General features: G+C 41.1%; 1 protein-coding gene across 1 annotated transcript; it reads right to left on the reverse strand.

The window, feature by feature from the left end:
* Positions 1 to 8,412: 8,412 nt before the first annotated feature.
* PPDPFL (pancreatic progenitor cell differentiation and proliferation factor like) lies at positions 8,413 to 14,912 on the reverse strand. The gene is made up of 5 exons (XM_066578078.1): positions 14,753 to 14,912; positions 14,337 to 14,449; positions 14,151 to 14,231; positions 11,984 to 12,083; positions 8,413 to 9,845 (listed from the first exon to the last, which is right to left on the reverse strand). The coding sequence occupies exons 2-5, from the start codon at positions 14,389 to 14,391 to the stop codon at positions 9,833 to 9,835; spliced, it is 249 nt and encodes an 82-aa protein (XP_066434175.1). The 5' UTR covers positions 14,392 to 14,449; positions 14,753 to 14,912; the 3' UTR covers positions 8,413 to 9,832.
* Between the last annotated feature and the right edge of the window lie 282 nt (positions 14,913 to 15,194).

Raw genomic sequence — 15,194 nt, forward strand, 5'->3', positions numbered from 1 at the left:
GACCTGTAATGCAGGTGTCCTAAGGGGAGCACAACAACCTCTTGTAGTAGGAAACAACACTGGAAATGAAAAATGGATTGCTTTCCTGTTTCATCCATCTCCCATTGAGTACAGTGCAATAAAGAACGAATCCATTTTTGTAACTGGAAACAAAAGTGCATAAATCTGCAATTTTGTTCCAGTGTGAAAAACAGAACAGAGAAGGAAAATACTGAAATGGCATTAATCCCCCTCCTTTTCCTAACAGATCCCTTTGCCATAAAGTAAAAGCCTTCAAGTGGTACACAGAAGTTGATATCTAGTACTCAGGTGACGCACTGCATTACCCGGGAAACTATTTTCTTTTGTTAGAAGGAACATCCAGCAACGCATTGTATGTTCATAATATTTATGTCACGGTACAGAAATTGTATTCTAACGCAACAAATGTGTCCCCCGACCCCCAAAAAAAAAAATATTGAAAAGAAAATAGGTCTTCAGTTTCAATACATTTCTATGGGCTTCTTAACTGAAAAGTTTTCTTTATGCTTTGCTGTTCCCTCTAAGTTTTCTAGAGCTGTTCTCGATTTCTTTTGGGGGCAGAGGGGGTTACAGTAGTCTGATCCCCGACATACTGACATTAGTGGTCTATCCTATCAGACCACTCTTTTGTTTCAGTGTCTCGGTGTAACTACACAGTGAAGTGCATCAGATTTTGGAGAACAAACAGTGGCACAGATCTTCTATAAATGTATTAAATGCCCCTTCAAAAGATATTCTACTAGGCTTCATTTTAAGAAATGAAAACAGTAAAGCAATAGGCAGGGTTAAATGGGTTTTATTGCAATATTAATAGTGACCAGAGTTCTTCTTTAATGGATGTACCAAGTTCAAGATTTACTAGTACTTTTATATACTTCGACCAAGATTCACAGATTGAAAATACCAGGCCTATTTCACAAAAGAGCAACAGTGCAAGCAATGATGAACCAGACGTGAGCTGAATCCATGATGCAATATATACTTCTTTCAGGAAGAAAGTTTACTGATGGACTGTTATTATACAGTACAAGCTGTTGTCTAAAAACATATGCTGGTGCTTTGACCCCCAAATGTTACCCCTGCAGAGTTGCCTCTTTCAACTGTAAATGCTGTAATTGCTGAAACGTCTAGAACCAGCTATAGCTCAACTTCAAAGTGATGGGTCGCAAAGACTCTGGAAGAATTTAGTGCAATGAGGATTAATCAAAACCTTATGGATTTTAGAGGTAACATGGCCCAGCAGCCATATACAAGTCTGAAATCATGTACTCAATGCAAAATATGGCTTAACACAAACCCACACTTTCAGATGACTTTTCAGAATAACCTGTATTGTGTGTGTGTGTGTACATGAGGATTAACAATATATCTAGCCATTATATGACTTTATTTTTCAGCAAGCTGTATCTCTAATTTTTAGCTTCTACAGTGTCTTCTGGAGAAGACTGTAGATTCTGCTCTCTAACTCTCTGTAGCACACACAGAAATAAAATCAGCCCGTTGGACAGTGTTCAGCAGTCCTGAGCAGTTGACATGTGATTAGTCTGACTTTGGCTTGAAGAAATGCTGTCTTCCAATAGGTGGCACTGTAGAGGTTTTATTCCATCTCCCTTATTTGCATATCACCCAGCAGAGTGTGCATGGGTATTTGAGTCTCCTCACTCTTGGTCTCCCTAGGGAGAAAAGATAGCGTTTCAGACCCCTGTCCCAGGCCTCTCACTAGCAAAGTCAGACTCCTACTGTACACTGATGAAGGGCGAAAACCCTGAAACAGCTGTCTGTACATGGAGTCTGGCTTTGCTTTTAATTCCCAGTCATTGTTACAAGGCTTGAATAAAAAGTCTGACTATGGCTTGAAGGAATGCTGCCTTCCAATAGGTGGCTCTGTAGAGGTTTTATTACATCTCCCTTATTAGAGTAACTGTGACACAATAATTCACTTACACTGGAGAAATTATTAGCTCACCCATTCTTGCTATTCCACTGCACCAAGTGCATGGAAGCAGAGAGCTACTGCTATGGTAGTAAGCATAGAAGAAAAGTAGAAGTTTTCCACGTGAGCTGCTGGAAAACTTCTATTTTTCTTCTACCGTAAATCCCTGTTAGCTCCAGCGGCCACGTCTGTGTGAATCTAACCTTCTGAATCAACTTCCTCCTCTCCATAGACTTCTATGGGCAGCATAGATTAATCTGTTCTTGTATCTCTCTTACTAGAGGTAGACTTTATTTCACAACAGGGACTGAACAGCAATGGAGTCCCCTAGTGGTCAGCACATTAGTGATTTTTCAGCTTATCAGTGTTATTTTAAAGTGTTTTGTCATGTTGCCATACGTTTTTCGAAGTGCAGTGACCATTTGAATAATGTAAGGTCTCTATATAGACTTACAGATCATACTATACTCTCTGCAAGGGTCCTTTTACATGGCTGAATTTAAGCCAGATGACAAGAACCATTTGACAATAAATAGACTTTACACAGACTGATGCAGATTATATAGGAAACAAACATTTGTTAATGCAACTTGTAATACCCTTACATTCATTCTCAGCAGCACATTATATCTACATATGGTGATATGTTGCCAACCGCAATGTCCCAGTGACACAAGAGTGATAACCTCTAAGCAGGGACATAGCAAAGGGCTCATGGGCCCGGGTGCAAAAGTTTATCTTGGGCCCCCCAACGTCTCTTAACCCCTTAACACAGAGGTGTAGCTTGAAGCTTCTGGGCCCCAATGCAGAACCTGTAACAGGGCCCCCAACTATAATGCTTTATTCATAGTACTGGGCTCCCTATATGGAGAAAAGAGGCCTTATGGGCCCCCTAAGGCACCTGGGCCCGGGTGCAACCACATCCTCTGTATCCCCTATAGTTACGCCAGTGCCTGTAAGAGAATGAAGGTGGATTGGGCCAGAGATCTCTTCCGGCCTCCCGCCTCTATTTACTGCAAACAGGCAGTTGTTCAAAGATTGAGTAACTCCTGTTTACAGCGAGCAAGAAGTCACTCGGTAGTTGTTCTGTTTCAGTAAACTGAATTGGAATGGCTAGCGACTACTGAGTAACTTCTCTCTCAGTGCCCTGTTAGGGGCCGTGTGTGCTCATTTGAGCGAATATTTGCGCAAATATTAGCCTGTGTAAAGGTACATTTACTGACTGACTAATCTGCTATTTGTGGGGCTGTCTGAGAGTAGAAAAAAGAAGCCTGTTTTCTTCTCTAATCAGTCTTTCTCTAATCTCAGACGGCCCCTTTTTCAGTCTCATCATTGTCATTTAGATTGCTGCTACAATAAACCAATATACTGATTTTTATTTATCATATTTCCAGGTGCCCCATTCAAAATATAATTGTGCCGGCAAGGCTATAATGCATAATTATAACAAACAGGGCACTCTAAATCTCATAATGTGTTTGATCTCTGTATCATTTTATCTTTTAATTCTATGGAACAGAATAATCATAATTAATCTGAAGTGATACGTTTTACATTCACTATGCAATATTCATTCAAGTAGTGAACCAAGGGTCAAGTCTCAGATACAGTAATTGCAACCAATTGTACAATCATTTTTACTAACATGATCATAACACGTTTGCTTTATCTTTTTCCAGGTAAAATAAGCAAAATAAAAGTGCAAACCTTACATTTCAAATACTTTGAGTAGTGAATCAAGATGAACACAGCCGTTATATGCGACCACCAAGTAGGGTTCCACCAAAAGATTATACATCCCAATTAATTCTACAAAAGCAGAGCCTCGTTTAAGTCCTGTAAATAGCTTTACTGAGATTTTATGGTGAAAGCAAATATATTTCAAATTTTAAACAATCAATCTTTATAATCATACTAGTAATTATTAGGAAATATAATACCAGTGTTTCTGGTGGCGCCACACAGCTGTACTACATGCACATCAAACACACAGCACTACTATATACACTCTTCATCCAATACAGCAGGGATCAGAAGCAGCACAGCAGTGGAGATGAAGGACCTGTAAAGACGTCACCGTCATGCTCCGCCCCTGATCACATGGCAGTGACGCTAATCTCAAGTGAATGACTACACTTGACTATGGTGATGTCATCAAAGGTGCTTCATTGCTAGTGAGGGAGTTACATACTCAGCCCCTTATCACATGACGGTGATGTCATCAAAAGTCCTGCATCCTAGTGCAGATTACGGGCAGACTACAAACCCCTTGCTATGGAATACTAATGAACACCTAGCCTGAGAGCAGCCATCTGCATACAGGACCTGTGATGATGTCATCATCATGTGATCAGGGGCAGAGCATGTAACTCCCTCACTGGGGCTGAAGGACCTTTGATGACGGTCACCATCATGTAATCAGGGGAGGACCATGTAATTCACTCACAAACCCACTCACTACTCACGACTCGGATGACCAGGTTGTCATTAGTAGTTTGATGGAATCAGGATAAGCAGATATGAATTATCTGTGCCAAACACTAGTTTGACTTTGAGCTAAACCTGAGCAACCCTGTACTTCACCCGATCAACCAACCAGTTGGGATGTGGGCTTCACTGCGAGGTCCAAAGGCCGATGAACTGGAAGTGGTCTCAGTTATTTGGCAGCTAATGCTACATTAGATGGCAGTCCACCCTAACTGCTGAAATGTGCAATTGAGCCGATAAGCACTGCTTTACATCAACTATTTCTGCGCGTCTGGTCTTGTGGCGAAAGTTCTCGTGGAATGGAAGGAGGGCATCATCTTCGCCCCGTACAAGGGAAAAGGCCCCAAAACAACTTGCACTAGCTACAGGCCGATAACGCTCCTCTCGGTTCCCGGCAAGGTCTTCGCGCATGTTCTACTCTCAAGGGTACAACCACTCCTGACCTCCAAGTGGAGACCCCAGCAGGCAGGCATAGAGAATTTAACAAGCCGCTCCTCGTTGCGTATGTCGAGCTCTAGGCGGCGTTCGACTTGGTCGTCAAAGAAGCCCTCTCGAAGGCCTTGAGTGGCATTGGCGTCCCCACATCCCTTCTAAACCCACTAAAAGACATGCATCTGGGCACATCTACCAAAGTCTGTATCAACAGTTCAACCTCTGCTAGTTTTGAGACCTCGTCTGGTGTTCGACAGGGTTGCATCTTGGCTCCTGCACTCTTCTGCATGGCCCTGGACTGGATTCTTCAGCGTATTGTCCAATGTAATGGGGTCACTCTTCCGGAGTACCACTTTACCGACCTGGACTACGCTGACAATGTTGCACTTTTGGATGTCACATCTAATAATCTGAGACACTCATTGGAACAGTTCGATTTTGAGGCATCCTGTCTTGGGCTTCACATCTCCTGGCAAAAAACCAAGCTGCAGAATCTAGGAGCCGGCACTATCCCTCCGGACCTAGACGTAAATGGACAGATTCGACGCTGTCAGTGAGTTTGTGTACCTCGGCAGCGTTCAGCACGCAGATGGGAGGGCACTTTCAGACATCCTGCGGAGAATAGCGCTGGCAGCCTCAGCAATGAGGTCCCTGGATAAACTCTGGCGGAGGCAGAACATAACACTCAGGACTAAGATTCGATTCTACCAGACCTGTGTTATGCCAATATTATTGTATGGCTGAGAGATTGGACCTTGCTGTCGCATACCACTGAGTGTCTGGTGTCCTTTCATATGCGATGCCAATGCCAGATTCTCCGTGTCCGTTGGTTTAACTTCCTCAGAAACAGCGAGATACAGGCTTGCACGGGGCTTGAGTCAATCACAAAAACAATAACAAGGAGATGGCTCACACTTTTTGGTCATGTTGCACGCTTGTCAGAAGCTGTCCCAGCCCACAGTGCTCTAACCGCAGCAATTGCTGGGAAAATCGAGAGACGACCCCCTGCTAGATGGCGGAGGCCCCCTGGTCGTCCGCAGCACTCGTGGGTGCAACAGATAGGCAACGGTACCTCCTCCGACATCAACAACGAATTAAACAATGCTCTTGGTCGTGGTCATTCTAGATCGGCGCTACGGACCCTCGTCGTCCAAGCGAGATAACTAACTAACTAATGCTACAGTAGACCAGGATGTGGTACCTAAGCATGTGAACAGAGGTATAGTCAGGGAAATCCGGATTGAGGCATGCAGCATAATTTCAAAATGACTGGCAGTCCAGATGTCAGGCCACACAAAACAGGTTCAGCAGGGTACAAAAAGGCCAGGAGTTTGGGCAATCAGCAGATAGGAGAATGGTCAATACAACAAACTGAAGCCAGGAGTAGAGAATGCAGTGAAGTCAAGAATAACCAGAGTCAGAAACAAAGAAGTCTGCACGAATGAATAGCACCTTCAGCTGGACCTAAAGGACCAAAATCTTAGGCACCTTGCTTAGGGGGAAGGTGCCTGATATAACCAAAGCTGCTCCATGACAAAAAAGCAAGCCCTTTAGGACTGCCGGCGTGTGCATGCCTGTGCCCGTCGGGCTGCAGAGATAAGCAGGAAGCCAGAGATGGATATCTGCTGCAGACATGAAGAAAGCATGTGCAATGGCCACCAGTGGAGGGCGATAAGGCAAGATGGTGGCTGAGATCATGAATTATAACAGAGCTCTAGAACAGATACTATAAAGTCCCTTGTAGTAGTATTCAGTCAACCATGATTTGCGTGAACCAGTTTGCACACTAATCAAGCACAAAAAGAGAAGATGTTTGTATCGGAAGAGTAGAAACAGAACAGGTAGTAGCTGGGAAGTGTTATGGGCTTATTATTTAACAATTAAATAAGTGCACAAAGGTCAGCATTGATCTTTAGTATGATCATTTATTCTCTAATGGCTAAGGCCTTCAAGATTCTGTCAATGAGGAGGGCCTATTCCCAATATTCTTGCAAGCATAAACTAACTGGTCACAAACACATAGTTACTTTGCATGAAAAAGATATGGTACATCATATGTGGAAAAAGCAAACAGTGCTTTTTGTGATTTGAAAGAATATCTGTGTCAGAAATCTAAGGCCAACACTTTTTGCATAGGATTTACACTTTGCACTGCCGCAGATCAACATGTTGATTAGCCCCATTGAATCCACGCAAAAACTGCCTCAAGAACTGATGTCACTTTTTGTTTTTGCAACATGGATTTCAAATCAGTATATGGAAAATCCTGGACCAGATGAACTATGGTGTGGAATCTATTAAAGACAACGGGAGGCAGAATGTATGTGATTTATTTTTTTTTTAATAGAGTTTGGTGCAGAGCATGCGCCAAAATCCATATGGAAAATTAGCCATCTGAACATGCTCAAGACTGTTTACCAACACTGACTGGATTGAAGGGGCCACTTACTGACAAGGCTTTTCTCCTGAAGTGTCATTTCAGTTCCAAATACCCAGTGGGCATTCTGCAGGTCCAGTGTTTTAAACTTTTATGAGCATGTTATACTCATAGATGGCCTTTTTAAAAAGTGCATGGTTCAGGCAGCATGAGCCAAGGACAGATGTGCCCATTCAACACATGTATGTTTTATTCTGAAACACTCACAGGGTTCAGAAAAAAACATACTTAGAAGTTTGATTCAAAGCTCAGCTGGAACGGAGCTCTGAATCAAAGAGACGGCCTGTACTGGCCTCTCCTTGCCACGCCATCAAGACTAACAGCCTTTTTCCGACACACAAGCAGGGAGAGGAGCTGTCAGTCTTGATGACGGAGTGTAAAGAGCCCATCATCTTTGATTTGAGAGCTCCAAGAGCTGAGGTCTGAGTCAAACTTCTAACATGTCTCGAATGGGCATATCCACTAGTGTAACTATAGTGGATACAGGGGATGCAGTTGCACTCAGGCCCTAAAGCCTTAGGGGGCCCATAAAGCCTCTCTTCTCCATATTGGGAGCCCAGTACTATGAATACAGTATTATAAATGGGGCCCTGTTACAGATTTCCCAATGGGGCCCAGAAGCTTCATGTTACACCTCTGGGCATATCTGTCCTGGTTTCATGATGCCCAAAGTTCAGGCAGCATGAAACCGGTGACAGGCTCCCTTTGAAGTGTGTTGATATGAAGAAACTCATGTAGGATGGGGAAAGTTTTCATTATTTAGCTAGACCGTTTTAGTGCAAGTGCTTTTTTCTGCACGAAATAAAAAGCAGATAATATTGTGTATTAGAAATCGTTTATTTTTTATATACATTTCTTTACAAAAGTGTGATATAAAAATACACATATGGCATTAGAAAAGACATCCATGAAAATATGGATATAATATTGCAGTTACAGACTTAAATCGAAGCAAACTGCAATAAAGATACTGCATCTAACAGACAGATCTACATCCAAAGTTGTGTCAAAGTTTAAGAATGTTAGAATATCTCACAGATCACAAGGCTTTGAATGATCTTGATCCTATTACTCTCCAGAAGCTCAGACTGGCGTATAGAGCTCAAGTTCTCAAGACTTTTTATTTTTAACAAGGTGTACAACATACAATAGCTGGAAATTTCTTTCTATATTAGAACAGCTGTCTTCAAACATTTATGTCTATACCTTCTTCCCCTTCTAATAGATATTTCTAGTGTTAATTGCAACTAAATCTAAAGAATCCTAATGTGTCATTCAAAGTAAAATCTCAAATGCTAGTAGAAATATCCTTCTCTCTAATATTACGATTTTAGAAGGCATTCATATATATTTTATTAAAGCTTCCAGCTGACTAACGCTTGTATAAATATAGTATAACTGCCAACCTAAAATTGCAAGTGGCGAGGGACTTTCAGACACCTTCAGCACAAATTCAGCCCCATGGACAATGCGTTCAGCAGATCTGTTCTCCCATACGTCTTCTAACATCAAACTAACAATCAGATCATAGTGCAAAGGAGAGGGGAATCATTGCCTGCAGAAAAATTAAATAATGATCTGCCTTGTGCTGTGATTCTATCACCCTTTTTGATCTAAAAGGGGACTGATATTTGCAAACAACTTGGATTCACGGGAAAAAAAAATCCCGTTTTTTTCCCAATATTACACAGCTTTTGGGATCTACTGGCTCCCAAACACATTCGATTGTCTATAAATCCCAATATACACTAAGGTAATTGACAACTGAGAAAATGCAATTTGTATAGGCAGCTAAAGAATAAGCTAAAGGGAATATTTTCAATATCTCTAATTAATTTTTTTGTGTAACCAATGGAAGATATTATCATTGGTCTAAAATGATTACTTTTCTATCTCTCCTATTTTCTATGGTTAGAAGTAACATCAATCATCAAAGAAAATATTCATCTGCAGCAGCAATTACCCAGAATGCAATTTTACATGAAGACATTGATTAGAAAAAACATTCTTCCACTCCTATCAATGCTTGTGCAAGAAATGAAACAGAACAGGAACAGGAATATTGGCCAACAATGAAGAAACGGTAAGCTGTTCAAAAGGACTCTTGAAATTTGTCTTTATGCTTGCATTTATCCCCTCTAACATTGGCACAGACATTTCAAAGTATGCCAAGCCATCTTCAATAGAAAAAAGTAAGTACATCTATTGAAGTCTCAGCAGCATTTGACTCTGTTATGCTTTTTGTTTCTACTCAGACATAAAAGTATTTGTTACTTTGTTTCCACTTGCAGTCTGATCATTCTGACAGCCGTGGATGCCTATCCGATACAGTGTAATTGAGCGGTTAGAAAAGGCAATATTTCGCGTGATTAGAAACAATGATTGAAGTGATCAGGTATACATGGTTGAGTAAAAAGGAATAGAATTATCTTCTTCAGATGCAGTGGTGATAATCTCCAGACAATTAGCTTGTAGGATTTCTTCACTGTCGTCCACTGAAGCAAGCAAGGCGATAGCTACAATCAGCTGTGGTGCCTATTGAAGACAAAGAAGAATGATGCACTCGTCAACTACTGTATGATATTATCTACACGGTTACACATCCACTGCAAACATTATTCCAGGGGAGCAGCTTTGTTGGGATATACGTTATCCAGCAGGTAGGAAGCAATCATTTTTATGACAGCGTCTAGTTCTTTTCATGTGAATTGCACCTCTGTGGTACTGGACATAAAAAGGTTCTGCTGCGGGCAAAAATGGCTCCATAGGTTGAATTTGCAAAAGTGTTTTTTAGATTATAAATACATTAAAGTCAATCTCAAGGCAAACATTAAGAATATATATTTTTCTGTAAAATAGCGTTCTGAATGTAATGGCTCTGTTCTTTTAGATAATTATGTTGAGAAGTTAGGAACATTTCCCTTTAGTTTACCCCTAAGTCTCCTTCATAATAAGTTGATTTCTGCCTTTCATGTAACTGAGCGTATTTCATAGACAATAGCTGAGCGTGACTAAGAGTAGTCTTGCACACAAGATGGTTTGGGAATAAATATCTGGCAGAAAGGTGTATTAGATACATTCTTGTTTTGCTAATGGAAAAGTTAAAAAAGTTGTTAATAAATAATACATAAAAGAGTTTGAGAAGGATTTTCTGCAGGGAAAGAGGACCTTTTGAAAGAGGTGGCCAGATGAAGGTATTGGTTTGGTACTGGAATGTGTTTCCCACAAGGTCTCCTCCGGCCTGATTCCTCCATCCTAGTGTGCCATTGCCCTTATTTCCTCCTCCTATGCATTGATGCGGAAGCATTGTCTATCCAGATTGGAAAAACTGCTGCTACCATATTTGGAGCACTGTTTGTTTGCTTTTTCCATAGCTTTTAATTAGAGTAATAGAACTGGGTAAGGAGTGATTGGGCACACAGAAGTGCTGGAAGAGTGCCTGGCACATAAAAAAAAGTGTACTACCTTTACAGTAAGGTCTTATTCCCATGACTGCATATACGCAGCTAATAATTCAGCCACGTTTATACAATTCGTAACCATCAAAGCATTGGATTCCAATATATTCATTCAGATGAGTGATTTATAGCCACTTAAAACCATTGCACCGGGAATAATAGGACATAGGTCTTGCCCTATCTTTTGCCGAGAATACGCTGGAGGCGCCCATAGGCTTCTGTGGGAACTAAAAAAAAAGCGAGGGGGCGGGAGTTTAGCAGCGTCCAAGGCTGGGAAAAGAAGACAGCTTGCTCTTTCTAACCATTATCCTTTTCCAATCCACTGTCTGACGTCTAAAGACATTATGATTTAAGGCTATACAGCTCCGATGTTGGAACACATCCGTCTGGGTTCTCTTACTGTATATTGCCAGCCTCTCTGCTGTCCAACATGTCACCTCATGCAGTACTGAATAATAAAGGCAACAGCAGCACTCACGTGGATTCACTCCAGACCAGTCCCGGTCATTCCACTGCAAACAGTGCAAGTGAGGAGCAGGTGGATGCAGCAGCCCAGCTTAGTCAGGATCACGACCAACTAATCAGTGAAAATGTGCAGCAAAGACTAGGCAGCATCAGATGGATCTTCAAAACAATTTTCCAATCTTTATTCCTCCAACAAAGGTAAAACCTGCGACGTTTCGGTCACAATTGTGACCTTTCTCAAGCATGCTTGAGAAAGGTCACAATTGTGACCGAAACGTCGCAGGTTTTACCTTTGTTGGAGGAATAAAGATTGGAAAATTGTTTTGAAGATCCATCTGATGCTGCCTAGTCTTTGCTGCACAACCTCATGCAGTACTGGCTTTAGCCAGCATATATCGCCGTTGTATAACGGCAGAAAAAGACTAAGGCCCCTAGATAATAAAGGATGCAAATTGCATTGGAAAGGGTTAGGTTAATAGTAATTCCGAGGATTTTTGCTGACTGGGGTATTTCTGTACAGCAGCGTATTTTTTCGCCGATACGCCGCTCGTGTGAATGGATGAGAAAATGCGGCTAAAGCTCGGGACTTTATTGCTATTCATTCATGCAATTTTTGCCCACTATGTGGCGAGCGCAAAAACTCATACGATTGTGTGAAAGAGGCCTAACAGCATTATGTGTTAAAGGATAGTAGATATTCATTTTCAACATGTTGTCAACATATTTTATTATCATGCACATCTATCTTACCCTTCAGTGCCCATATTTATCTTCACTGTAGAAATGGGAACTTGCTCACAGTGGAAAAACGTTTTCAACCACCAGCATTTTTCAATCATCTCGGGTAAACCTTTAACACAGTTGCAATCAAATTAGTAAAGGCACATCTGTCTAGGATAGGATGCATTGTATAGGGGATAAAAGGTCCCATTCAGAAAATTATTATATTTAAAGTTAATTTCTACTTGTTAGAATAATTTTTTCTTTACGTCCCAAATTCTTTTCTGATTGATTTCTCCAAGTCCCCTTAATACATATAGATGAGAACATCCTGTAACATTCTGGCTGCTTGCAGCCACAGCTAGAGGATTGTTACTGCATGCTGTTGGACTGTACACAGAGCTTTATGGTAACAGTGTGCAGTAAATTGCCATTTGTCCGTGTGTGGAGGTTCTCTAGCCAGAACCTTATGCTTTAAATCTATGTCTACAGAATTTCAGTAAAAAAGCTAAATATACAAAAGTGTTTTCAACTAAATGCTCAACTGAGCTCTCTGATATAATCAAGTATTACAACATAATTTGTATGTTATGTGCAGAAATTTATACTTATATTCAGGTACTGTTGTATTTTCAAAGTTTCAATCTCTGATGAAAGCACAATGGACACTTTTAAGGGAACCTGTCATGCCTTCTGAGGCTATTAACCCTTTCCAATCGACTGTCTGACGTCTTTCTACATTCTGATTGAAGTTTGTACAGCTCCAATGTCAGAAGACGTCCGACAAGGTATTCTTACCGTCTGTTGCCAGCCATTCTGCTGTCGGAGCCTCTCTGGCGCACACACATTGGCTTCAGCCAGCAGATGGCACTGTTGTATAACAGCAAAAAGAGAAAGCCTTTTAGGAAACCCTGAATCCAAAATTGGATTGGAAAGGGTTAAACCGCCTACACCTATGCAACATTGAAGGTGTGTTCATTCTGAAACTGATAATTTCTAATTACATCATACCTATAAATGTTTCCAATAACATATGGAGCTGCCCAGAGTACACCCTATAACTTCACTAGTGAGCACAGTCCGGCGCATACTAGTATACTGAATCTGCCCACAGAAAGGCCAAATGAACTGTGCATTCACTGGGCAACTATCAACCAGAATACACGTGAGATTTCAATCACACAGGGGATGAAGTCTTGTATGTCATGCATGTCACACTGGCAGAAAGGGGCAGCTTTATGGAATGTACTGCGGGCACCCAAGATGGTCCAACCCACTCACCGAAACGGTCAGTCAGAATTAGCATACAGCGTGGGAAATGTTTAAAACTTATTTTTCCAGGTATGATTTAATCAGAAATTCTAACAAAATAAGTTTCACAGTGAGCACCCCTTCAATGTTGTATAGGTGTAAGTGGTTTACTAGCCTCAGAAGTGATGATAGGTTCACTTTAAGGAGGTTGAGCCAAGATCCACAACCCTTTGACAATGCAAGGCTCAGAGCAATCAGCTATTTGCCCCAAGTCCCACTCTTGGCACCCTGGCAAACAGCTGCTTTTGGTAGGGAAAGTTGTGGCCAACATGACATTTCCCCCGCAGTGACCAATGAAAGGGAAATTTAGTATTACAGGATAACTAGTCACATGAGAATCAGCAATAAATCAATTCAAGCATTCCTGTGACAACATATATCTATCCTAATACACGGGTAGACTAGATGGACCATGTAGTCTTTTTCTGCTGTCAGTTTTCTATGTTTCTATGAATGGCCATGCTGTAATAATAGGAGGCAGAAGGTTCATCAGGATGGAAGCTGTTCTTACTTCCATTCTGGGACATAATTGGGGATCCCGAGCAGGAGATCTCGCTCTGTGATATGTTCATACGACCTAGGGCATAACAATAGGGAATGCCATATTAGCACACCCCTCTAAGTAATTTTTACTCAGTTTTCAAGTTTAGAACTCTTTGTCTATGCATTTACTGTAAGGACACATGCATATCCATACTACAAGAGTTTAGGACCCGTTATTTAGATAGAGACCAATGCACATCTTGCAGCAGGTTGATGGAGCTTGATTTATGGATAAGGACTTTAGATCTGAACTCAAAGAACCCTTTGAACATTGGTAAAATGTTATATATATATACACAATATAACAAAAAACATAATAAGCAAGTCAAAAGAAAGAAAATACCTTGCGGAGGTTTTTCCAGATCCATAGGAAGTCCTGATTCTGAACTACTGGAGCAGGCACTAGACTCTGAGTTCAGTCGCACTGCAAGAAGAAGATATTATTGCACAATGATTGTCTCGAATGTAACAGAAGTTTTAGATTTCTTTGGAGAAACTTTATGAAGACATTCATCTTTTAGATGCTTACCTCTGTAGAACTGATTTTTTGCTAAGAGGCAACCAGCTGATGGAACAGATGCCATAGTCCCAATTCAGACAAGGCTAGTATCAAGAGCGGTACGAAATGTAGCTAAACTGTACCTGAGAGACAAAACCAGAACAGAAACAATTATATTTAATTACAAAACAGCACAAGTCAGAACAGACTGCACTTTAAAAACATCAAACGCCAAAAGAGAAGTGACAAAGCTGGGTCTGCGCGAGCTGTAGACAACACAGATGGTTTTGGGCCATTTGTGAAATTTTCAGCATTAAACCTCAAATATCTAGCGAGTGCACTAAATGAGGGCGCTTGTACTTAAGAAACCAAATAAATTGCAATCATGTAGTAATGCAGGCAACTTTTAAACAACATATACATGTATTTATGAGCCTGTACTTTACCTTCTGCGGAGCTTTCTCTGCTGAGTTATAAATGTGATTGATATTCCATATGAGATAAAGGTCTGTTTAGCATTCAGAAATCCACAAGCTATATGCTAAATGTTCCGCCTGTTACAGACACTTGTCCTTGGATTAGAAGGCTCATAGCTTGTTGCTCTCTGCTTTCCCAGGGACGGCTTATATAAAGAGTACTGCAGCGGGGAGTGTAATGAAATTTGAGCTCATAGAAACATTGCCAATATGTGGGAAGGGTTTTAGAACACTGTGTGCGAATATAGTCATACAGCAGCGACATCTGTAATAAAGAAGAACACAACGAGACATAAGAGACAGAAGAGCCATTGAGTGCACTATTAGTGGGTTATAACCAATGACTGAGTTTATGCTTAAAGCTTATTTCCAATTCTGTAATTGGTTAGCAATAAAAAATACCTTGTAACCT

This window comes from Eleutherodactylus coqui, chromosome 9 (assembly GCF_035609145.1).
Source record: "Eleutherodactylus coqui strain aEleCoq1 chromosome 9, aEleCoq1.hap1, whole genome shotgun sequence".
Lineage (NCBI taxonomy): Eukaryota > Metazoa > Chordata > Amphibia > Anura > Eleutherodactylidae > Eleutherodactylus > Eleutherodactylus coqui.

What these genes read in the sequence shown, in the direction of transcription:
- PPDPFL (XM_066578078.1), bottom strand. Translation starts at nt 14,391, where the DNA reads ATGGCATCTGTTCCATCAGCTGGTTGCCTCTTAGCAAAAAATCAGTTC. An exon ending in AAAAAATCAGTTCTACAGAG is followed by an intron (nt 14,232 to 14,336) that starts GTAAGCATCTAA and finishes TTCTTCTTGCAG; the next exon opens with TGCGACTGAACTCAGAGTCT. An exon ending in TCTGGAAAAACCTCCGCAAG is followed by an intron (nt 12,084 to 14,150) that starts GTATTTTCTTTC and finishes ACTGTGTTAAAG; the next exon opens with GTTTACCCGAGATGATTGAA.